This window comes from Scyliorhinus torazame, chromosome 2, assembly GCF_047496885.1.
Source record: "Scyliorhinus torazame isolate Kashiwa2021f chromosome 2, sScyTor2.1, whole genome shotgun sequence".
Classification (NCBI taxonomy): domain Eukaryota; kingdom Metazoa; phylum Chordata; class Chondrichthyes; order Carcharhiniformes; family Scyliorhinidae; genus Scyliorhinus; species Scyliorhinus torazame.
In genome coordinates, this window is record NC_092708.1 from 388,205,108 (window position 1) to 388,229,962 (window position 24,855).

At 52.5% G+C, this 24,855-nt stretch overlaps 1 protein-coding gene across 2 annotated transcripts in view; it reads right to left on the reverse strand.

Moving 5' to 3' along the window:
• ttc7b (tetratricopeptide repeat domain 7B) overlaps positions 1 to 24,855 on the reverse strand; it is a 378,370-nt gene that overhangs the window by 91,668 nt on the left and 261,847 nt on the right. The window contains exons 18-19 of one of the 2 annotated variants that reach the window (XM_072494049.1): positions 19,685 to 19,735; positions 16,834 to 16,974 (exon numbers count right to left, since the gene is read on the reverse strand). In XM_072494049.1, the coding sequence (XP_072350150.1) occupies positions 16,834 to 16,974; positions 19,685 to 19,735 (192 nt within the window). The remainder of the gene's footprint in view (positions 1 to 16,833; positions 16,975 to 19,684; positions 19,736 to 24,855) is intronic. The other variant, XM_072494039.1, reaches the window with a different exon arrangement.

Consider the following 24,855-nt stretch of genomic DNA (forward strand, 5'->3'; position numbering starts at 1 on the left):
GTTTGAAACTGATGCTCCATTTAATGCCAACAGGTAAAACAGACCAGAGTACCGTTCTCCAGTAACCCTCCACTCCTCATCAAACACGCTGTATTGAAAACATAGACAATCATGGGATTGAATTCTCTCCAATACCTTTCACAGCTCTTTGTTTACCAGACGTCCACCTATCCTGCACTCAATTGAATTCAACCAGCCCTAACTAAAGTCAGAAACGACATTCTCTGTAACTGTGGCACAATATCCCCACCTTGTCCCCTCTGCACTCAATCAAACCATACGCCTCTGCTTTCCAGCTGGGAGGGCTGCCCTCACTGGATTCTATTCTTACCGAGCTAATTGTAGCAAGAGAATCTGAAGGAATGGCTTCTCTTCCCCACTGTCCAGTCACACTGGAAACCCCTTTGCCCAAGCATCTATTCTTGTACCCCACCCCACCTCTGCATCGGCCTGATGCCTCCAGCAACATTATCCAGAACTTCAACACGTATGCTGATGGCATCCAGCTCCATCCCTTTGGATACCTCCCCTCCCTCTGTGCTAGCCAACATCTAGTCTTCAATGAGTTGCAATTTATTTCAGTTAAACATTGGGGAAACCGAATGCCATAAACTCCACTTGACACCAATTCCATTACTCTACTGGTTTTATCACAGGCTGAACCAGAACGGCAGTCTCAGTGCCTCAGATGAACCCCAGCTGACCTTCTCACTCCTCACAGAGACGGCCAGGTTCTACTTCTGGAACATAACCGACATCCAGCCCTGCCTCAGCCGATCAGCTGCTAAATCCTCATTCAGAGCTCTGTGACCGTGAAACTCCTGTGTGCCTGACTGGCCTGCCAACCTCCAACATCATTTGCTTCAAATTGTCCGGAGCATCTAAAATTCTTCTGTGAAAGGGGCGGCACAGCGGCGCAGTGGTTAGCACTGCCGCCTCACGGCACTGAGGACCCGGGTTCGATCCCGACTCCAGGTCACCGTCCGTGTGGAGTTTGTACATTCTCCCCGTGTCTGCCTGGGCCTCACCCCCACCCCCCCACAACCCAAAGATGTGCAGGTTAGGTGGATTGACCCTCAATTGGAAAAAAAAATTGGTTACTCTAAATGTATAAAAATAAACTTCAAATTGTCCAAAGCTTTCAGCTTCCTACTTCTCCCATTACAGCTCTCCTTAAGCAAATTTATTCGCCTGTCTTTCCTTCTTTAACACCCTCCATAAAATCTACCTCGAACTAAAACTTTTGGTCTGCCTACCTAATCTCTTGTTTGGCTCCGTGGCTATTTTCCTTTTTATCTCTGTGAAGTAGCTGGTGAAGGTTTTCACTACAACACAAGAAACAGCAGCAGTTGACGTCTACAAGGCCCATTGGGCCTGCTATGATGGGAGCATCCCAATTCTATGGGGCAGGGAATTCCAAAGATTCACAACTCTCTGAATGAAGTAATTCCTCATCTCATTCCTAAATGATCGGCCCCTTACCCATAGGCTGTGCTGCTGTTACTCTGAGGCTGTGCTGCTGTTACCCTGAGGCTGTGCTGCTGTTACTCTGAGGCTGTGCTGCTGTCACTCTGAGGCTGTGCTGCTGTTACCCTGAGGCTGTGCTGCTGTTACCCTGAGGCTGTGCTGCTGTTACCCTGAGGCTGTGCTGTTGTTACTCTGAGGCTGTGCTGCTGTTACTCTGAGGCTGTGCTGCTGTAACTTTGAGGCTGTGCTGCTGTTACTCTGAGGCTGTGCTGCTGTCACCCTGAGGCTGTGCAGCTGATACCCTGAGGCTGTGCTGCTGTTATCTTGAGGTTGTGCTGTTGTTACTCTGAGGCTGTGCTGCTGTTACCCTGAGGCTGTGCTGCTGTTACCCTGAGGCTGTGCTGCTGTTACCCTGAGGCTGTGCTGCTGTTACTCTGAGGCTGTGCTGCTGTTACCCTGAGGCTGTGCTGCCGTCACCCTGAGGCTGTGCTGCTGTTACCCTGAGGCTGTGCTGCCGTCACACTGAGGCTGTGCTGCTGTTACCCTGAGGCTGTGCTGCTGTCACCCTGAGGCTGTGCTGCTGTTACCCTGAGGCTGTGCTGCTGTTACCCTGAGGCTGTGCTGCCGTCACCCTGAGGCTGTGCTGCTGTTACCCTGAGGCTGTGCTGCCGTCACCCTGAGGCTGTGCTGCTGTTACTCTGAGGCTGTGCTGCTGTTACCCTGAGGCTGTGCTGCTGTTACTCTGAGGCTGTGCTGCTGTGACCCTGAGGCTGTGCTGTTGTTACTCTGAGGCTGTGCTGCTGTTACCCTGAGGCTGTGCTGTTGTTACTCTGAGGCTGTGCTGCTGTTACCCTGAGGCTGTGCTGCTGTTACCCTGAGGCTGTGCTGCTGTTACCCTGAGGCTGTGCTGCTGTTACTCTGAGGCTGTGCTGCTGTTACCCTGAGGCTGTGCTGCCGTCACCCTGAGGCTGTGCTGCTGTTACCCTGAGGCTGTGCTGCCGTCACACTGAGGCTGTGCTGCTGTTACCCTGAGGCTGTGCTGCTGTCACCCTGAGGCTGTGCTGCTGTTACCCTGAGGCTGTGCTGCTGTTACCCTGAGGCTGTGCTGCCGTCACCCTGAGGCTGTGCTGCTGTTACCCTGAGGCTGTGCTGCCGTCACCCTGAGGCTGTGCTGCTGTTACTCTGAGGCTGTGCTGCTGTTACCCTGAGGCTGTGCTGCTGTTACTCTGAGGCTGTGCTGCTGTGACCCTGAGGCTGTGCTGTTGTTACTCTGAGGCTGTGCTGCCGTCACCCTGAGGCTGTGCTGCTGTTACCCTGAGGCTGTGCTGCTGTTACCCTGAGGCTGTGCTGCTGTTACCCTGAGGCTGTGCTGCTGTTACCCTGAGGCTGTGCTGCTGTTATCCTGAGGCTGTGCTGCTGTTACCCTGAGGCTGTGCTGCTGTTACCCTGAGGCTGTGCTGCTGTTACTCTGAGGCTGTGCTGTTGTTACTCTGAGGCTGTGCTGCTGTTACCCTGAGGCTGTGCTGCCGTCACCCTGAGGCTGTGCTGCTGTTACTCTGAGGCTGTGCTGCTGTTACCCTGAGGCTGTGCTGCTGTTACCCTGAGGCTGTGCTGCTGTTATCCTGAGGCTGTGCTGCTGTTACCCTGAGGCTGTGCTGCTGTTACCCTGAGGCTGTGCTGCTGTTACCCTGAGGCTGTGCTGCTGTTACTCTGAGGATGTGCTGCTGTTACTCTGAGGCTGTGCTGCTGTTACTCTGAGGCTGTGCTGCTGTGACCCTGAGGCTGTGCTGTTGTTACTCTGAGGCTGTGCTGCCGTCACCCTGAGGCTGTGCTGCTGTTACCCTGAGGCTGTGCTGCTGTTACCCTGAGGCTGTGCTGCTGTTACCCTGAGGCTGTGCTGCTGTTACCCTGAGGCTGTGCTGCTGTTATCCTGAGGCTGTGCTGCTGTTACCCTGAGGCTGTGCTGCTGTTACCCTGAGGCTGTGCTGCTGTTACCCTGAGGCTGTGCTGCTGTTACCCTGAGGCTGTGCTGCTGTTACTCTGAGGCTGTGCTGCTGTTACCCTGAGGCTGTGCTGCTGTTACCCTGAGGCTGTGCTGCTGTTACTCTGAGGATGTGCTGCTGTTACTCTGAGGCTGTGCTGCTGTTACCCTGAGGCTGTGCTGTTGTTACCCTGAGGCTGTGCTGCTGTTACCCTGAGGCTGTGCTGCTGTCACCCTGAGGCTGTGCTGCTGTTACTCTGAGGCTGTGCTGCTGTTACCCTGAGGCTGTGCTGCTGTTATCCTGAGGCTGTGCTGCTGTTACCCTGAGGCTGTGCTGCTGTTACTCTGAGGCTGTGCTGCTGTTATCCTGAGGCTGTGCTGCTGTTACTCTGAGGCTGTGCTGCTGTTACCCTGAGGCTGTGCTGCTGTTACCCTGAGGCTGTGCTGCTGTTACTCTGAGGCTGTGCTGCTGTTACTCTGAGGCTGTGCTGCTGTTACTCTGAGGCTGTGCTGCCGTCACCCTGAGGCTGTGCTGCTGTTACCCTGAGGCTGTGCTGTTGTTACTCTGAGGCTGTGCTGCCGTCACCCTGAGGCTGTGCTGCTGTTACCCTGAGGCTGTGCGGCTGTTACCCTGAGGCTGTGCTGCTGTTACTCTGAGGCTGTGCTGCTGTAACCCTGAGGCTGTGCTGCTGTTATCCTGAGGCTGTGCTGCTGCTACCCTGAGGCTGTGCTGCTGTTATCCTGAGGCTGTGCTGCTGTTACCCTGAGGCTGTGCTGTTGTTACTCTGAGACTGTGCTGCTGTTACCCTGAGGCTGTGCTGCTGTTACTCTGAGGCTGTGCTGCCGTCACCCTGAGGCTGTGCTGCTGTTACCCTGAGGCTGTGCTGCTGTTACCCTGAGGCTGTGCTGCTGTTACTCTGAGGCTGTGCTGCTGTTACCCTGAGGCTGTGCTGCTGTTACTCTGAGGCTGTGCTGCTGTTACTCTGAGGCTGCGCTGCCGTCACCCTGAGGCTGTGCTGCTGTTACTCTGAGGCTGTGCTGCCGTCACCCTGAGGCTGTGCTGCTGTTACTCTGAGGCTGCGCTGCCGTCACCCTGAGGCTGTGCTGCTGTTACTCTGAGGCTGTGCTGCTGTTACTCTGAGGCTGTGCTGCCGTCACCCTGAGGCTGTGCTGTTGTTACTCTGAGGCTGTGCTGCTGTTACCCTGAGGCTGTGCTGCTGTTACTCTGAGGCTGTGCTGCTGTTACCCTGAGGCTGTGCTGCTGTTACTCTGAGGCTGTGCTGCTGTTACCCTGAGGCTGTGCTGCTGTTATTCTGAGGCTGTGCTGCCGTTATCCTGAGGCTGTGCTGCTGTTACTCTGAGGCTGTGCTGCTGTTATCCTGAGGCTGTGCTGCTGTTACCCTGAGGCTGTGCTGCTGTTACTCTGAGGCTGTGCTGCTGTTATCCTGAGGCTGTGCTGCTGTTACCCTGAGGCTGTGCTGCTGTTACCCTGAGGCTGTGCTGCTGTTACCCTGAGTCTGTGCTGCTGTCGCCCTGAGGCTGTGCTGCTGTTACTCTGAGGCTGTGCTGCTGTTATCCTGAGGCTGTGCTGCTGTTACCCTGAGGCTGTGCTGCTGTTACTCTGAGGCTGTGCTGCTGTCGCCCTGAGGCTGTGCTGCTGTTACTCTGAGGCTGTGCTGCTGTTACTCTGAGGCTGTGCTGCTGTTACCCTGAGGCTGTGCTGCTGTTACCCTGAGGCTGTGCTGCTGTTACCCTGAGGCTGTGCTGCTGTTACTCTGAGGCTGTGCTGCTGTTACCCTGAGGCTGTGCTGCTGTTACCCTGAGGCTGTGCTGCTGTTACTCTGAGGCTGTGCTGCTGTTACCCTGAGGCTGTGCTGCTGTTACTCTGAGGCTGTGCTGCTGTTACCCTGAGGCTGTGCTGCTGTTACTCTGAGGCTGTGCTGCTGTTATCCTGAGGCTGTGCTGCTGTTACCCTGAGGCTGTGCTGCTGTTACCCTGAGGCTGTGCTGCTGTTACCCTGAGTCTGTGCTGCTGTCGCCCTGAGGCTGTGCTGCTGTTACTCTGAGTCTGTGCTGCTGTCGCCCTGAGGCTGTGCTGCTGTTACTCTGAGGCTGTGCTGCTGTCGCCCTGAGGCTGTGCTGCTGTTACTCTGAGGCTGTGCTGCTGTTACTCTGAGGCTGTGCTGCTGTTACCCTGAGGCTGTGCTGCTGTTATCCTGAGGCTGTGCTGCTGTTACTCTGAGGCTGTGCTGCTGTTACCCTGAGGCTGTGCTGCTGTTACCCTGAGGCTGTGCTGCTGTTACTCTGAGGCTGTGCTGCTGTTACCCTGAGGCTGTGCTGCTGTTACTCTGAGGCTGTGCTGCTGTTACCCTGAGGCTGTGCTGCTGTTACCCTGAGGCTGTGCTGCTGTTACCCTGAGGCTGTGCTGCTGTTACCCTGAGGCTGTGCTGCTGTTACCCTGAGGCTGTGCTGCTGTTACTCTGAGGCTGTGCTGCCGTCACCCTGAGGCTGTGCTGCTGTCATCCTGAGGCTGTGCTGCTGTTACCCTGAGGCTGTGCTGCTGTTACTCTGAGGCTGTGCTGCTGTTACTCTGAGGATGTGCTGCTGTTACTCTGAGGCTGTGCTGCTGTTACCCTGAGGCTGTGCTGTTGTTACCCTGAGGCTGTGCTGCCGTCACCCTGAGGCTGTGCTGCTGTTACCCTGAGGCTGTGCTGCTGTTACTCTGAGGCTGTGCTGCTGTTACTCTGAGGCTGTGCTGCCGTCACCCTGAGGCTGTGCTGCTGTTACTCTGAGGATGTGCTGCTGTTACTCTGAGGCTGTGCTGCTGTTACCCTGAGGCTGTGCTGCTGTTACTCTGAGGCTGTGCTGCTGTTACTCTGAGGATGTGCTGCTGTTACTCTGAGGCTGTGCTGCTGTTACCCTGAGGCTGTGCTGTTGTTACTCTGAGGCTGTGCTGCTGTTATCCTGAGGCTGTGCTGCTGTTACCCTGAGGCTGTGCTGCTGTTACTCTGAGGATGTGCTGCTGTCACCCTGAGGCTGTGCTGCTGTTATCCTGAGGCTGTGCTGCTGTTACTCTGAGGCTGTGCTGCTGTTATCCTGAGGCTGTGCTGCTGTTACCCTGAGGCTGTGCTGCTGTTACCCTGAGGCTGTGCTGCTGTTATCCTGAGGCTGTGCTGCTGTTACTCTGAGGCTGTGCTGCTGTTACCCTGAGGCTGTGCTGCTGTTACCCTGAGGCTGTGCTGCCGTCACCCTGAGGCTGTGCTGCTGTTACCCTGAGGATGTGCTGCTGTTACTCTGAGGCTGTGCTGCTGTTATCCTGAGGCTGTGCTGCTGTTACTCTGAGGCTGTGCTGCTGTTATCCTGAGGATGTGCTGCTGTTACTCTGAGGATGTGCTGCTGTTACCCTGAGGCTGTGCTGCTGTTACCCTGAGGCTGTGCTGCCGTCACCCTGAGGCTGTGCTGCCGTCACCCTGAGGCTGTGCTGCCGTCACCCTGAGGCTGTGCTGCTGTTACTCTGAGGCTGTGCTGCCGTCACCCTGAGGCTGTGCTGCTGTTACTCTGAGGCTGTGCTGCCGTCACCCTGAGGCTGTGCTGCTGTTACCCTGAGGCTGTGCTGTTGTTACTCTGAGGCTGTGCTGCCGTCACCCTGAGGCTGTGCTGCTGTTACCCTGAGGCTGTGCGGCTGTTACCCTGAGGCTGTGCTGCTGTTACTCTGAGGCTGTGCTGCCGTCACCCTGAGGCTGTGCTGCTGTTACTCTGAGGCTGTGCGGCTGTTACCCTGAGGCTGTGCTGCTGTTACCCTGAGGCTGTGCTGCTGTTACTCTGAGGCTGTGCTGCCGTCACCCTGAGGCTGTGCTGCTGTTACTCTGAGGCTGTGCTGCCGTCACCCTGAGGCTGTGCTGCTGTTACTCTGAGGCTGTGCTGCTGTTACCCTGAGGCTGTGCTGCTGTTATCCTGAGGCTGTGCTGCTGTTACCCTGAGGCTGTGCTGCTGTTACTCTGAGGCTGTGCTGCCGTCACCCTGAGGCTGTGCTGCTGTTACTCTGAGGCTGTGCTGCTGTTACCCTGAGGCTGTGCTGCTGTTACTCTGAGGCTGTGCTGCTGTTACCCTGAGGCTGTGCTGCTGTTATCCTGAGGCTGTGCTGCTGTTACTCTGAGGCTGTGCTGCTGTTATCCTGAGGCTGTGCTGCTGTTACCCTGAGGCTGTGCTGCTGTTACTCTGAGGATGTGCTGCTGTCACCCTGAGGCTGTGCTGCTGTTATCCTGAGGCTGTGCTGCTGTTACTCTGAGGCTGTGCTGCTGTTACCCTGAGGCTGTGCTGCTGTTACCCTGAGGCTGTGCTGCTGTTATCCTGAGGCTGTGCTGCTGTTACTCTGAGGCTGTGCTGCTGTTACCCTGAGGCTGTGCTGCTGTTACTCTGAGGCTGTGCCGCTGTTACTCTGAGGATGTGCTGCTGTTACTCTGAGGCTGTGCTGCTGTTACTCTGAGGCTGTGCTGCTGTTACTCTGAGGCTGTGCTGCCGTCACCCTGAGGCTGTGCTGCTGTTACTCTGAGGCTGTGCGGCTGTTACCCTGAGGCTGTGCTGCTGTTACTCTGAGGCTGTGCTGCTGTTACCCTGAGGCTGTGCTGTTGTTACTCTGAGGCTGTGCTGCTGTTACCCTGAGGCTGTGCTGCTGTTACCCTGAGGCTGTGCTGCTGTTACTCTGAGGCTGTGCTGCTGTTACCCTGAGGCTGTGCTGTTGTTACTCTGAGGCTGTGCTGCTGTTACCCTGAGGCTGTGCTGTTGTTACTCTGAGGCTGTGCTGCTGTTACCCTGAGGCTGTGCTGCTGTTACTCTGAGGCTGTGCTGCCGTCACCCTGAGGCTGTGCTGCTGTTATCCTGAGGCTGTGCTGCTGTTACCCTGAGGCTGTGCTGTTGTTACTCTGAGGCTGTGCTGCTGTTACCCTGAGGCTGTGCTGCTGTTACCCTGAGGCTGTGCTGCTGTTACCCTGAGGCTGTGCTGTTGTTACTCTGAGGCTGTGCTGTTGTTACTCTGAGGCTGTGCTGCTGTTACCCTGAGGCTGTGCTGCTGTTATCCTGAGGCTGTGCTGCTGTTACCCTGAGGCTGTGCTGCTGTTACCCTGAGGCTGTGCTGTTGTTACTCTGAGGCTGTGCTGCTGTTACCCTGAGGCTGTGCTGCTGTTACTCTGAGGCTGTGCTGCTGTTACCCTGAGGCTGTGCTGCTGTTACCCTGAGGCTGTGCTGCTGTTACTCTGAGGCTGTGCTGCTGTTACCCGGAGGCTGTGCTGCTGTTACTCTGAGGCTGTGCTGCCGTCACCCTGAGGCTGTGCTGCTGTTATCCTGAGGCTGTGCTGCTGTTACTCTGAGGCTGTGCTGCTGTTATCCTGAGGCTGTGCTGCTGTTACCCTGAGGCTGTGCTGCTGTTACCCTGAGGCTGTGCTGCTGTTATCCTGAGGCTGTGCTGCTGTTACTCTGAGGCTGTGCTGCTGTTACCCTGAGGCTGTGCTGCTGTTACCCTGAGGCTGTGCTGCTGTTACTCTGAGGATGTGCTGCTGTTACTCTGAGGCTGTGCTGCTGTTACTCTGAGGCTGTGCTGCTGTTACTCTGAGGCTGTGCTGCCGTCACCCTGAGGCTGTGCTGCTGTTACCCTGAGGCTGTGCTGCTGTTACCCTGAGGCTGTGCTGTTGTTACTCTGAGGCTGTGCTGCCGTCACCCTGAGGCTGTGCTGCTGTTACCCTGAGGCTGTGCGGCTGTTACCCTGAGGCTGTGCTGCTGTTACTCTGAGGCTGTGCTGCCGTCACCCTGAGGCTGTGCTGCTGTTACTCTGAGGCTGTGCGGCTGTTACCCTGAGGCTGTGCTGCTGTTACTCTGAGGCTGTGCTGCTGTTACCCTGAGGCTGTGCTGTTGTTACTCTGAGGCTGTGCTGCTGTTACCCTGAGGCTGTGCTGCTGTTACTCTGAGGCTGTGCTGCTGTTACCCTGAGGCTGTGCTGTTGTTACTCTGAGGCTGTGCTGCTGTTACCCTGAGGCTGTGCTGTTGTTACTCTGAGGCTGTGCTGCTGTTACCCTGAGGCTGTGCTGCTGTTACTCTGAGGCTGTGCTGCCGTCACCCTGAGGCTGTGCTGCTGTTATCCTGAGGCTGTGCTGCTGTTACCCTGAGGCTGTGCTGCTGTTATCCTGAGGCTGTGCTGCTGTTACCCTGAGGCTGTGCTGCTGTTACTCTGAGGCTGTGCTGCTGTTATCCTGAGGCTGTGCTGCTGTAACCCTGAGGCTGTGCTGCTGTTACCCTGAGGCTGTGCGGCTGTTACCCTGAGGCTGTGCTGCTGTTACTCTGAGGCTGTGCTGCTGTTACCCTGAGGCTGTGCTGCTGTTACTCTGAGGCTGTGCTGCTGTTACTCTGAGGCTGTGCTGCTGTTACCCTGAGGCTGTGCTGCTGTCACCCTGAGGCTGTGCTGCTGTTACTCTGAGGCTGTGCTGCCGTCACCCTGAGGCTGTGCTGCTGTTACTCTGAGGCTGTGCGGCTGTTACCCTGAGGCTGTGCTGCTGTTACTCTGAGGCTGTGCTGCTGTTACCCTGAGGCTGTGCTGCTGTTACTCTGAGGCTGTGCTGCTGTTACCCTGAGGCTGTGCTGCTGTTACTCTGAGGCTGTGCTGCTGTTATCCTGAGGCTGTGCTGCTGTTACTCTGAGGCTGTGCTGCTGTTACCCTGAGGCTGTGCTGCTGTTATCCTGAGGCTGTGCTGCTGTTACTCTGAGGCTGTGCTGCTGTTATCCTGAGGCTGTGCTGCTGTTACCCTGAGGCTGTGCTGCTGTTACTCTGAGGATGTGCTGCTGTCACCCTGAGGCTGTGCTGCTGTTATCCTGAGGCTGTGCTGCTGTTACTCTGAGGCTGTGCTGCTGTTACCCTGAGGCTGTGCTGCTGTTATCCTGAGGCTGTGCTGCTGTTACTCTGAGGCTGTGCTGCTGTTACCCTGAGGCTGTGCTGCTGTTACCCTGAGGCTGTGCTGCTGTTACTCTGAGGCTGTGCCGCTGTTACTCTGAGGATGTGCTGCTGTTACTCTGAGGCATTGCTGCTGTTACTCTGAGGCTGTGCTGCTGTTACCCTGAGGCTGTGCTGCTGTTACCCTGAGACTGTGCTGCCGTCACCCTGAGGCTGTGCTGCTGTTACCCTGAGGCTGTGCTGCTGTTACTCTGAGGATGTGCTGCTGTTACTCTGAGGCTGTGCTGCTGTTACTCTGAGGCTGTGCTGCCGTCACCCTGAGGCTGTGCTGCTGTTACCCTGAGGCTGTGCTGTTGTTACTCTGAGGCTGTGCTGCCGTCACCCTGAGGCTGTGCTGCTGTTACCCTGAGGCTGTGCGGCTGTTACCCTGAGGCTGTGCTGCTGTTACTCTGAGGCTGTGCTGCCGTCACCCTGAGGCTGTGCTGCTGTTACTCTGAGGCTGTGCGGCTGTTACCCTGAGGCTGTGCTGCTGTTACTCTGAGGCTGTGCTGCTGTTACCCTGAGGCTGTGCTGTTGTTACTCTGAGGCTGTGCTGCTGTTACCCTGAGGCTGTGCTGTTGTTACTCTGAGGCTGTGCTGCTGTTACCCTGAGGCTGTGCTGCTGTTACTCTGAGGCTGTGCTGCTGTTACCCTGAGGCTGTGCTGTTGTTACTCTGAGGCTGTGCTGCTGTTACCCTGAGGCTGTGCTGTTGTTACTCTGAGGCTGTGCTGCTGTTACCCTGAGGCTGTGCTGCTGTTACTCTGAGGCTGTGCTGCCGTCACCCTGAGGCTGTGCTGCTGTTATCCTGAGGCTGTGCTGCTGTTACCCTGAGGCTGTGCTGTTGTTACTCTGAGGCTGTGCTGCTGTTACCCTGAGGCTGTGCTGCTGTTACTCTGAGGCTGTGCTGCCGTCACCCTGAGGCTGTGCTGCTGTTATCCTGAGGCTGTGCTGCTGTTACCCTGAGGCTGTGCTGCTGTTACCCTGAGGCTGTGCTGTTGTTACTCTGAGGCTGTGCTGCTGTTACCCTGAGGCTGTGCTGCTGTTACTCTGAGGCTGTGCTGCTGTTACCCTGAGGCTGTGCTGCTGTTACCCTGAGGCTGTGCTGCTGTTACTCTGAGGCTGTGCTGCTGTTACCCGGAGGCTGTGCTGCTGTTACTCTGAGGCTGTGCTGCCGTCACCCTGAGGCTGTGCTGCTGTTATCCTGAGGCTGTGCTGCTGTTACTCTGAGGCTGTGCTGCTGTTATCCTGAGGCTGTGCTGCTGTTACCCTGAGGCTGTGCTGCTGTTACCCTGAGGCTGTGCTGCTGTTATCCTGAGGCTGTGCTGCTGTTACTCTGAGGCTGTGCTGCTGTTACCCTGAGGCTGTGCTGCTGTTACCCTGAGGCTGTGCTGCTGTTACTCTGAGGCTGTGCTGCTGTTACTCTGAGGATGTGCTGCTGTTACTCTGAGGCTGTGCTGCTGTTACTCTGAGGCTGTGCTGCTGTTACCCTGAGGCTGTGCTGCTGTTACCCTGAGACTGTGCTGCCGTTACCCTGAGGCTGTGCTGCTGTTACTCTGAGGATGTGCTGCTGTTACTCTGAGGCTGTGCTGCTGTTACTCTGAGGCTGTGCTGCTGTTACTCTGAGGCTGTGCTGCCGTCACCCTGAGGCTGTGCTGCTGTTACCCTGAGGCTGTGCTGTTGTTACTCTGAGGCTGTGCTGCCGTCACCCTGAGGCTGTGCTGCTGTTACCCTGAGGCTGTGCGGCTGTTACCCTGAGGCTGTGCTGCTGTTACTCTGAGGCTGTGCTGCCGTCACCCTGAGGCTGTGCTGCTGTTACTCTGAGGCTGTGCTGCCGTCACCCTGAGGCTGTGCGGCTGTTACCCTGAGGCTGTGCTGCTGTTACTCTGAGGCTGTGCTGCTGTTACCCTGAGGCTGTGCTGTTGTTACTCTGAGGCTGTGCTGCTGTTACCCTGAGGCTGTGCTGCTGTTACTCTGAGGCTGTGCTGCTGTTACCCTGAGGCTGTGCTGTTGTTACTCTGAGGCTGTGCTGCTGTTACCCTGAGGCTGTGCTGTTGTTACTCTGAGGCTGTGCTGCTGTTACCCTGAGGCTGTGCTGCTGTTACTCTGAGGCTGTGCTGCCGTCACCCTGAGGCTGTGCTGCTGTTATCCTGAGGCTGTGCTGCTGTTACCCTGAGGCTGTGCTGCTGTTATCCTGAGGCTGTGCTGCTGTTACCCTGAGGCTGTGCTGTTGTTACTCTGAGGCTGTGCTGCTGTTACCCTGAGGCTGTGCTGCTGTTACTCTGAGGCTGTGCTGCCGTCACCCTGAGGCTGTGCTGCTGTTACCCTGAGGCTGTGCTGTTGTTACTCTGAGGCTGTGCTGCTGTTACCCTGAGGCTGTGCTGCTGTTACTCTGAGGCTGTGCTGCTGTTACCCTGAGGCTGTGCTGCTGTTACCCTGAGGCTGTGCTGCTGTTACTCTGAGGCTGTGCTGCTGTTACCCGGAGGCTGTGCTGCTGTTACTCTGAGGCTGTGCTGCTGTTACTCTGAGGCTGTGCTGCCGTCACCCTGAGGCTGTGCTGCTGTTACTCTGAGGCTGTGCTGCCGTCACCCTGAGGCTGTCCTGCTGTTACTCTGAGGCTGTGCTGCTGTTACCCTGAGGCTGTGCTGCTGTTACCCTGAGGCTGTGCTGTTGTTACTCTGAGGCTGTGCTGCTGTTACCCTGAGGCTGTGCAGTTGTTACTCTGAGGCTGTGCTGCTGTTACCCTGAGGCTGTGCTGCTGTTACTCTGAGGCTGTGCTGCTGTCACCCTGAGGCTGTGCTGCTGTTATCCTGAGGCTGTGCTGCTGTTACCCTGAGGCTGTGCTGCTGTTACCCTGAGGCTGTGCGGCTGTTACCCTGAGGCTGTGCTGCTGTTACTCTGAGGCTGTGCTGCTGTTACCCTGAGGCTGTGCTGCTGTTATTCTGAGGCTGTGCTGCCGTTATCCTGAGGCTGTGCTGCTGTTACTCTGAGGCTGTGCTGCTGTTACCCTGAGGCTGTGCTGCTGTTACTCTGAGGCTGTGCTGCCGTTATCCTGAGGCTGTGCTGCCGTTATCCTGAGGCTGTGCTGCTGTTACCCTGAGGCTGTGCTGCTGTTACCCTGAGGCTGTGCTGCTGTTATCCTGAGGCGGTGCTGCTGTTACTCTGAGGCTGTGCTGCTGTTACTCTGAGGCTGTGCTGCTGTTACCCTGAGGCTGTGCTGCTGTTACCCTGAGGCTGTGCTGCCGTCACCCTGAGGCTGTGCTGCTGTTACTCTGAGGCTGTGCTGCCGTCACCCTGAGGCTGTGCTGCTGTTATTCTGAGGCTGTGCTGCTGTTACTCTGAGGCTGTGCTGCCGTCACCCTGAGGCTGTGCTGCTGTTACCCTGAGGCTGTGCTGCTGTTACTCTGAGGCTGTGCTGCCGTCACCCTGAGGCTGTGCTGCTGTTACCCTGAGGCTGTGCTGCTGTTACCCTGAGGCTGTGCTGCTGTTACCCTGAGGCTGTGCTGCTGTTATCCTGAGGCTGTGCTGCTGTTACTCTGAGGCTGTGCTGCTGTTACTCTGAGGCTGTGCTGCTGTTACCCTGAGGCTGTGCTGCTGTTACCCTGAGGCTGTGCTGCTGTTATCCTGAGGCTGTGCTGCTGTCACCCTGAGGCTGTGCTGCTGTTACTCTGAGGCTGTGCTGCCGTCACCCTGAGGCTGTGCTGCCGTTACCCTGAGGCTGTGCTGCTGTTACCCTGAGGCTGTGCTGCTGTTACCCTGAGGCTGTGCTGCTGTTACCCTGAGGCTGTGCTGCTGTTACCCTGAGGCTGTGCTGCCGTCACCCTGAGGCTGTGCTGCTGTTACCCTGAGGCTGTGCTGCTGTTACCCTGAGGCTGTGCTGCTGTTATTCTGAGGATGTGCTGCTGTTACCCTGAGGCTGTGCTGCTGTTACCCTGAGGCTGTGCTGCTGTTACTCTGAGGCTGTGCTGCTGTTACCCTGAGGCTGTGCTGCTGTTACCCTGAGGCTGTGCTGCTGTTACTCTGAGGCTGTGCTGCCATCACCCTGAGGCTGTGCTGCTGTTATTCTGAGGCTGTGCTGCTGTTACCCTGAGGCTGTGCTGCTGTTACTCTGAGGCTGTGCTGCCGTCACCCTGAGGCTGTGCTGCTGTTACCCTGAGGCTGTGCTGTTGTTACCCTGAGGCTGTGCTGCTGTTACCCTGAGGCTGTGCTGCTGTTACTCTGAGGCTGTGCTGCTGTTATCCTGAGGCTGTGCTGCTGTTACCCTGAGGCTGTGCTGCTGTTACTCTGAGGCTGTGCTGCCGTCACCCTGAGGCTGTGCTGCTGTTACCCTGAGGCTGTGCTGCTGTTACTCTGAGGCTGTGCTGCTGTTACCCTGAGGCTGTGCTGCTGTTACTCTGAGGCTGTGCTGCTGTTACTCTGAGGCTGTGCTGCTGTCACCCTGAGGCTGTGCTGCTGTTACCCTGAGGCTGTGCTGCTGTTACTCTGAGGCTGTGCTGCTGTTACCCTGAGGCTGTGCTGCTGTTACTCTGAGGCTGTGCTGCTGTTACCCTGAGGCTGTGCGCTGCTGTTACTCTGAGGCTGTGCTGCTGTTATCCTGAGGCTGTGCTGCTGTTACTCTGAGGCTGTGCTGCTGTTACTCTGAGGCTGTGCTGCTGTTACCCTGAGGCTGTGCTGCTGTTACCCTGAGGCTGTGCTGTTGTTACTCTGAGGCTGTGCTGCTGTTACTCTGAGGCTGTGCTGCTGTTATCCTGAGGCTGTGCTGCTGTTACCCTGAGACTGTGCTGCCGTCACCCTGAGGCTGTGCTGCTGTTACCCTGAGGCTGTGCTGCTGTTACCCTGAGGCTGTGCTGCCGTCACCCTGAGGCTGTGCTGCTGTTACTCTGAGGCTGTGCTGCCGTCACCCTGAGGCTGTGCTGCTGTTACCCTGAGGCTGTGCTGCTGTTATTCTGAGGCTGTGCTGCTGTTACCCTGAGGCTGTGCTGCTGTCGCCCTGAGGCTGTGCTGCTGTTACCCTGAGGCTGTGCTGCTGTTATCCTGAGGCTGTGCTGCTGTTATCCTGAGGCTGTGTTTTAGATATCCTGACTAGCACAATTTTAAAGGCATCATATAAATGCAAGTTTATGTTGTGCAAAGTATGGTCTAAAGCGGTAATTTTCAAAGTCAGGGTTACGCCCGTGGGCGGATGTCGGGAGGGTGGCTGCGTTCCCGATCGAGGGAAGAAGGGAACAACAACCGCAACCAGCTTTTGAAAATGCTGGCCACGACTGGCTTTCAGAATGCTGGCTGTCCAGTGCATGTTTGCCGCCCCGGAGCACAGCGAGGCAGACTGCGTCCTCCTGATGTCAGCATGTTGATCCGAGGAGCAGATTCTTTTTTAAAATCATAGAATCCCTACAGTGTAGAAAGAGGCTATTCGGCCCATTGAGTCTGCACCAGCCCTCGAAAGAGTACCTCACCTAGGCCCAAACCCCACACTATCCCCTTAACCCCATCTAGGGCCAATTTAGCATGCCCAACCCACCTAACTTGCACATTTTTGGATTACGGGAGGAAACTGGAGTAACCGGAGGAAACCCATGCAGATACGGGGAGAAAGTGCAAACTCCACACAGCCAGTCACTCAAAGTCGGAATCGAGCCCGGGTTCCTGGCACTGTGATGTAGCAGTGCCAACCACTGTGCCATCGTGTCACGGCAGGGAGCCCCATATACTGACGCCACGTACTCTGAGCGCGAGAGATTCCTCCATTTTGTAGCTGCCAGCAATGCTGTTGTGAGCTCCAGAACCTCTGGTGAACAACCCATGAAGAAGCTGAAAACTGTAACAAAGCAGCATAAAGATGATTTCTTGAGGTTATGGGTTTATTAATTGTGCCACTGCAAATCAGGATGCAAAGTTCATGTGTGTTATATGAAGGGAAGTACTGGCAAAGGAAAGATTAAAACGGAAAACTTCAAAGGCATTTGAAGACTCAGCATGGTGAGTGCGAGGACAAACCTTTTGAATTTTTCAATGGATGCAGCAAGAACTTCAAATCACCAGCGGAAGTCCTTAGCAGAAATGTAACACTGAAAGCAAGTGAGATCGTGAGGACGGAGCAGGCTCACCCCTCACATTAAAGGTAAGTGAAAATCGTGGGTCGCGAAGGTTGGCCAGAATGCGTCGCGAAGGATGGCTGGTTGGTAAATATGGGTTCTGGGTTGTAAAACACTGGTTTTTCAAACCACATATCTAAATTACTATGAGGACGCACCAGAACGCTGGAGAATTCTGCAGAAAACACTCGTATATTTTGAATGCAATGTTGTGTATGCTGGGAGTGTTGCTTTCCACCTTTTTAACCTTACTAGCATTCCACAGCTGAATACGAAACGGAAGTGTAAAGAGCGGTGCAGAATCACCGTATGTTAACCTGCATGCAGCCAGATCTGGGCCAGGGTCATCCAGGGGTGCATCGGCCCCTGTTTCGGCATACTGCTCTGCAAGGATGAAGCCACCTCCGACAGCGCCTGCTCCACTCTCGAGGCTGCGATCGATGTGGCGTGCACCGAACCTGCAGGGACGCAAGACGGATGGACATCATCAACAGCGAACACCAAGCCAAAGTTGCATAAGGACTCAAAACAGACGCACTAACAAAACGGTACAGTGCTTCACATTATTAGACTCAACAACCACATACTGAAGCAGCCCTTCACCTGCCAATCTAAGCAATCCCAAATGTGCATGGCAATCTGTCTCTCTGGGTCAAGTTTTCGGTCACCTGTCCTAATATCTTGTTATGTGGCTCGTTGATAAATCTGTCTGATAACGCTTCTGTGAAGAGCCTAGGGATGTTTCACTATGTTAAATGTATTATACAAATGCAGATTGTTGTCACTTAATCAGGATTTTTCCCCCAGTTTTTGTATGTCAGCTGAAATAGTACTGAACAAGAAACTATAATGCTTTAGAGCTGTATTTTTATTAGCTCTCTGGAAAAATGCTTATTAAGTTCTATTAATAAGATATAGAATTTAACAAATACATTATGAATGGAAATAAACAAAATGCAGCTTTTATAACTGTGTGCAACTAGGAATGAACCGTTTGTCATTTACTTCTCTAACGGGATGAGATTAATCAATGCTCCCTGATGGTATCAAACCTGCTTGAAGATTTGCTTTCAGCTAAAGCTTTTGATTGGATCACACTGAAAGTAAACTGCTGTTGAGCCCAACAATATGCTGCCTTAACCTGATTTATTTTGGGCTAATTTCTTATTTGATTAACAGCCCCGTGGAGGTGCTGCCTGCACTGCCTCGGTGCATATATTCTGTTCAGCGTACAGTTTTACTACAGGTACTCCTTTTGAGTGTGGATCCGCTTTTAGACTTATACAAACGGTTGGTGGGGAGTTCTGTCATCTTCCCAACACTCCCCAGTTCGAGTGATTTTCCTTTTAAAACACTAGTAAAATTAAAAATGTTCCCATGTTGGATCGTCTTTAAGTTAGGACTTTACCAGCATCACGCTGTTTATACTTACACCGGTTCATACTGTGAACTTAACTCCCGGAGGTGATTTCATATTCAAACCCAATCTAAAAGTCACTCAAAGCTTTTGCCAGCCTGCAAAGTGGCTGCACTTTATAAGCTGGTCATTTCCTCAGTGTACAGAATGGCATTGCCCTACTTGCTTCTTGCCCGTGTCTGTCATTTTAGTGGATATGCAGATACGCAGTCTTTCTACCCTCCTACAGGGGTCACCGATGTAGCAATCAGGCCAGTGAACAGAGTGGAAGGGTGTGAATTAATAACACGTGCAGCACTATCTGTTAGTTACCCCATATTGATGCCCAGGAGAACAGACATATTGCCTGCCATTAGCTAGATCCCACGGTGCGTATTCATAAGGCAGGCAGAGGACTGAAACAGGGTTAAAAATCCAAAAGAAAACAGTGTCTTGTGGCCAGGAAATGTATTATGGCACGCTTAGATCAGATTTTTAAAATAAATCACAAACGTTAATGGCAAAGTATTTTAAATACTTTTAAGCAGGGGGCCACAGCCAGTATATATTCAGGTGACTTTATCTTGGGTGATAAAATAGTACGTAGAAGTTGAAATTTAACCTATTGGGTAGACCTTGTTTTGTGCGATAGTGTAAAACAGCTGGCTGAGCCAGCAGCTTATTTTATCTCTCCTGATCATTAGTCAATTGAAATAAAAATGGGGTGAGACTGAGCTGCTGATTCACTGCTGTCTGCTTTACACTATAACACAGGGGGAAGAATTACCCCACTTGGGTCTCCCCCAATGGGCTAATCTTTAGCAGCTGCTCTGCTGAGGAAGTTGCCTGGTTACAAGGTATCCAAGGTGCTATCATCTGCAGGATTCTCGCCTTGGGTTCTGATAAATACTTTTCCATTTGAGCCATTAACTTTCCTCTTTGATATGTTTGTTGCTTGTGCCGTGTCCTTCCGGCATTGTTTGCTTTTAGTTTATGATTCTTTCACTGGTCACTTACAGGTTTAACATTAACGCAATGTTTTTAGTTGCTGCTACAAAAGTGAGGTCTGCTATAAAAACCCGAAAAGAGCAGAAGCTATGCAGTAAAAACAGGGAACAACTTATGTTAAATATTATGAAGAATATTTAAAAATGATCGATACAATTTCTATGACTTATTCATTGAAATAAATAGTTACGTTATGGATGTATCTAATATCTCAACTGACCAATTTACTCTGGTTATATTTGCCTGGATTAACATTTCAATCAATTAAACATTTAACTGCACTAACGTATTCTACTGATCGAGATCTGAATCTTACAGAGATATGACTCATGCAAAATAAATAGACTTTGGAGTCAGACAGGCACAGAGAGACAAACAAAGCGGCTGTGTGCAGATCAGCAGCAGCCCAGCAATGCCAAACAACCGTACAACACCAGCCTCCGAGCACATGCAGGGTGTGGGAGGGAGGGAAGTAGGAAGGGGAGGAAAAGAGAGGGAGGGAAGACGGTGCTGCAGCACGAGACGGGCAACAGTAGCTGTATTTAACAGATTGAAATCAATACTGCTGGCTGAGTGCATTCAGGTCTCAGGGTAGTACAGGGCCTGAGGAGGCAGGGCACGGGATGGGGACAAACAGCCACACGCAGCCTTGGCTTGTAGCACTAGAACACGCTACTGCTGATGGAGAGTCAGCGTTCACATTCGAAGTGGACGATAACGTGACTGAATCAAACCAGTAGGGCTGTAAATGAACTTTTACTTACTAACTGAAAAAAGGGAGAAAAAACCATGAAAGTAAGCGTCTGGAGGATTGCCTTCAAACAACAAACCAAACCAGCAATTAAAATCTCATTAAAATCTTTTGCAAGTAGATTTGTGATTATTTCCAATACTTTTCAAGTGTTGCTGACCCATTCTTGAGCATGCTTTCAACCTCTGAGTAACGATGAATTTCAGGGAAGGAGTGGATGATGACCACATCAGGCCAATGCCATATTTAAATAAGGCTGAATCTCCATCTCTATTGATGGCACTGAATGGTGCTGGGATATAGTTCCACATCTCTCCAGCATTTTCTCCATGCCTAATGAAGATCATCAGATTATTTGACTGTGTGGAGCATCAGAGGCAAATCTGAACAAGTCCTCACCGGACACCCACACTTCTTTGAAAACAGCACACAGACCAGCAACTGGGACACTAGCCCATTTTTATAGCCCAGGGCTCCATTGGCTAATTACAATATGCCCCCTTGCTCCTGGGCTGAGGTCAGCTTCACATAGTGGTGGGACCGAGGGACTGAACCTGGGAAATTCCTGGTCTGCCTTGCTCAACAATACACTCAGCTAGTGCACCGAGCAACATTGTGAAGCCCTGGGATTGAAATCCGTGCCTACTGTTGCAAAAATGCACATGAGGAAAGCAGCTAACAATCACTTCATTCACCCGGCTGGGTCGCTTCTCGAAATGAAGGGAAGGCAGGGCATTTGAAAGGTTTTTCAAAATAAATTGGGTGCGCTGTGGCCGTGTTATGGGTCCACACCAATCATTTAAATACAAAGCCAAATACAAAACTCTGCACCACCCGATAACCCACAGCAGTATGCTATCACAATTTACAAAGCAGATTTTGCCCATCCACTCTTGAAGCTACTAGTCATTGAGGAATCTTGGCACCAATGTCTGCTAACATGTTCCAGTGCCGGCTCTTCAGGAATAAGCCTAGATAGGGAGTTCCAGAAGTTTCACAGCATGGCCCAGTCCTGTGCTCAATTGATACTGTTACATGTGCCCTTACAGCAGGGGCAATTGGGTCAGAATTGAAAATTCTGTCTAATTGACCCCTTCCTAATCAATAGACACAAGGGCAATAAAGTATTTATCGTTATGAAATCAGTGTTGTCTATGAAAAGCTGTACATTGGCATCTTCTAAACAGCCACAATACTGCGTAGGCGCTTCTGTGGACGTGAAAGAGACTCCAGGATGGTATGTTGCCTCCCTGGTGCCAGGGTCCAGGATGTCTCCGAACGGGTAGAGGGCATCCTGAAGGGGGAGGGCAAACAGGCAGAGGTCGTTGTACATATTGGTACTAACGACATAGGCAGGAAGGGGCATGAGGTCCTGCAGCAGGAGTTCAGGGAGCTAGGCAGAAAGTTAAAAGACAGGACCTCTAGGGTTGTAATCTCGGGATTACTCCCTGTGCCACGTGCCAGTGAGGCTAGAAATAGGAAGATAGAGCAGCTAAACACGTGGCTAAACAGCTGGTGTAGGAGGGAGGGTTTCAGTTATCTGGACCACTGGGAGCTCTTCCGGGGCAGATGTGACCTATATAAGGACGGGTTGCATCTAAACTGGAGAGGCATAAATATCCTGGCCGCGTGGTTTGCTAGTGTCACACGGGAGGGTTTAAACTAATATGTCAGGGGGGTGGGCACGGGAGCAATAGGTCAGAAGGTGAGAGCATTGAGGGAGAACTAGGGAATAGGGACAGTGGGGCTCTGAGGCAGAGCAGACAGGGAGAAGTTGCTGAACACAGCTGGTCTGGTGGCCTGAAGTGCACATGTTTTAATGCAAGAAGTATTACGGGTAAGGCAGATGAACTTAGAGCTTGGATTAGTACTTGAAACTATGATGTTGTTGCCATTACAGAGACCTGGTTGAGGGAAGGGCAGGATTGGCAGCTAAACGTTCCAGGATTTAGATGTTTCAGGCGGGATAGAGGGGGATGTAAAAGGGGTGGCGGAGTTGCGCTACTGGTTAGGGAGAATATCACAGCTGTACTGCGGGAGGACACCTCAGAGGGCAATGAGGCTATATGGGTAGAGATCAGGAATAAGAAGGGTGCAGTCACAATGTTGGGGGTTTATTACAGGCCTCCCAACAGCCAGCGGGAGATAGAGGAGCAGATAGGTAGACAGATTTTGGAAAAGAGTAAAAACAACAGGGTTGTGGTGATAGGAGACTTCAACTTCCCCAATATTGACTGGGACTCACTTAGTGCCAGGGGCTTAGACGGGGCGGAGTTTGTAAGGAGTATCCAGGAGGGCTTCTTAAAACAATATGTAGACAGTCCAACTAGGGAATAGGCGGTACTGGACCTGGTATTGGGGAATGAGCCCGGCCAGGTGGTAGAAGTTTCAGTAGGGGAGCATTTCGGGAACAGTGACCACAATTCAGTAAGTTTTAAAGTGCTGGTGGACAAGGATAAGAGTGGCCCTAGGATGAATGTGCTAAATTGGGGGAAGGCTAATTATAACAATATTAGGCGGGAACTGAAGAACATAGATTGGGGGCGGATGTTTGAGGGTAAATCAACATCTGACATGTGGGAGGCTTTCAAGTGTCAGTTGAAAGGAATTCAGGACCGGCATGTTCCTGTGAGGAAGAAGGATAAATACGGCAATTTTCGGGAACCTTGGATAACGAGAGATATTGTAGGCCTCGTCAAAAAGAAAAAGGAGGCATTTGTCAGGGTTAAAAGGCTGGGAACAGACGAAGCCTGTGTGGAATATAAGGAAAGTAGGAAGGAACTTAAGCAAGGAGTCAGGAGGGCTAGAAGGGGTCACGAAAAGTCATTGGCAAATAGGGTTAAGGAAAATCCCAAGGCTTTTTACACGTACATAAAAAGCAAGAGGGTAGCCAGGGAAAGGGTTGGCCCACTGAAGGATAGGCAAGGGAATCTATGTGTGGAGCCAGAGGAAATGGGCGAGGTGCTAAATGAATACTTTGCATCAGTATTCACCAAAGAGAAGAAATTGGTAGATGTTGAGTCTGGAGAAGGGTGTGTAGATAGCCTGGGTCACATTGAGATCCAAAAAGACGAGGTGTTGGGTGTCTTAAAAAATATTAAGGTAGATAAGTCCCCAGGGCCTGATGGGATCTACCCCAGAATACTGAAGGAGGCTGGAGAGGAAATTGCTGAGGCCTTGACAGAAATCTTTGGATCCTCACTGTCTTCAGGTGATGTCCCGGAGGACTGGAGAATAACCAATGTTGTTCCTCTGTTTAAGAAGGGTAGCAAGGATAATCCAGGGAACTACAGGCCGGTGAGCCTTACTTCAGTGGTAGGAAAATTACTGGAGAGAATTCTTCGAGACAGGATCTACTCCCATTTGGAAGCAAATGGACGTATTAGTGAGAGGCAGCATGGTTTTGTGAAGGGGAGGTCGTGTCTCACTAACTTGATAGAGTTTTTCGAGGAGGTCACAAAGATGATTGATGCAGGTAGGGCAGTGGATGTTGTATATATGGACTTCAGTAAGGCCTTTGACAAGGTCCCTCATGGTAGACTAGTACAAAAGGTGAAGTCACACGGGATCAGGGGTGAGCTGGCAAGGTGGATACAGAACTGGCTAGGTCATAGAAGGCAGAGAGTAGCAATGGAAGGATGCTTTTCTAATTGGAGGGTTGTGACCAGTGGTGCTCCACAGGGATCAGTGCTGGGACCTTTGCTGTTTGTAGTATATATAAATGATTTGGAGGAAAATGTAACTGGTCTGATTAGTAAGTTTGCAGACGACACAAAGGTTGGTGGAATTGCGGATAGCGATGAGGACTGTCAGAGGATACAGCAGGATTTAGATTGTTTGGAGACTTGGGCGGAGAGATGGCAGATGGAGTTTAATCCGGACAAATGTGAGGTAATGCATTTTGGAAGGTCTAATGCAGGTAGGGAATATACAGTGAATGGTAGAACCCTCAAGAGTATTGAAAGTCAAAGAGATCTAGGAGAACAGGTCCACAGGTCACTGAAAGGGGCAACACAGGTGGAGAAGGTAGTCAAGAAGGCATACGGCATGCTTGCCTTCATTGGCCAGGGCATTGAGTATAAGAATTGGCAAGTCAGCTGTATAGAACCTTAGTTAGGCCACACTTGGAGTATAGTGTTCAATTCTGGTCGCCACATTACCAGAAGGATGTGGAGGCTTTAGAGAGGGTGCAGAAGAGATTTACCAGAATGTTGCCTGGTATGGAGGGCATTAGCTATGAGCAGCGGTTGAATAAACTCGGTTTGTTCTCACTGGAACGAAGGAGGTTGAGGGGCGACCTGATAGAGGTCTACAAAATTATGAGGGGCATAGACAGAGTGGATAGTCAGAGGCTTTTCCCCGGGGTAGAGGGGTCAATTACTAGGGGGCATAGGTTTAAGGTGAGAGGGGCAAGGTTTAGAGTAGATGTACGAGGCAAGTTTTTTTACAGAGGGTAATGGGTGCCTGGAACTCGCTACCGGAGGAGGTGGTGGAAGCAGGGACGATAGTGACATTTAAGGGGCATCTTGACAAATACATGAATAGGATGGGAATAGAGGGATAGGGACCCAGGAAGTGTAGAAGATTGTAGTTTAGTCGGGCAGCATGGTCGGCACGGGCTTGGAGGGCCGAAGAGCCTGTTCCTGTGCTGTACATTTCTTTGTTCTTTTGCCCCATCTGCTGTATTCAGTCCTGCTATCACGAACATCTGTGGACACCAATGGCTGCTTAAACCTTTGTAGGTTTCTATTCAACTTATTGTAAAACTTCCTTTTAGGTGTTGGGATTTGATTGAAGCAAAAAGGTTGTGAGTATCTGACATTTTCATCTTATGTCAAGCAGAAGCTCTTCTCCTCGCAAACAGGGATCATGCCTGGAGAAAGGATTCAAAGCTGCCTAACTGTACGGTAACATTACTGGTGTTCACAATTACCTGTAGTGGTGGAAGCATTTTAAGCTGACTTGGTTCAACATAGCTACCCACTCAATTGAATTAAGTTTTTTCCCCGCATCTTGAAATGTTCAAAGAAAATTAAAAGCACACATGGGGAAAATGTTTTTAGGCTTGTTTTTGAGCAGGGGAGGAGGTCGCTTATCTACCCCCTGCCTCCCCGATCCCATGATTTCTGCATGCAGCCCGTGACTAGATGCATACGCAACAGTGTGCAAGGGTTGCATTTGCTC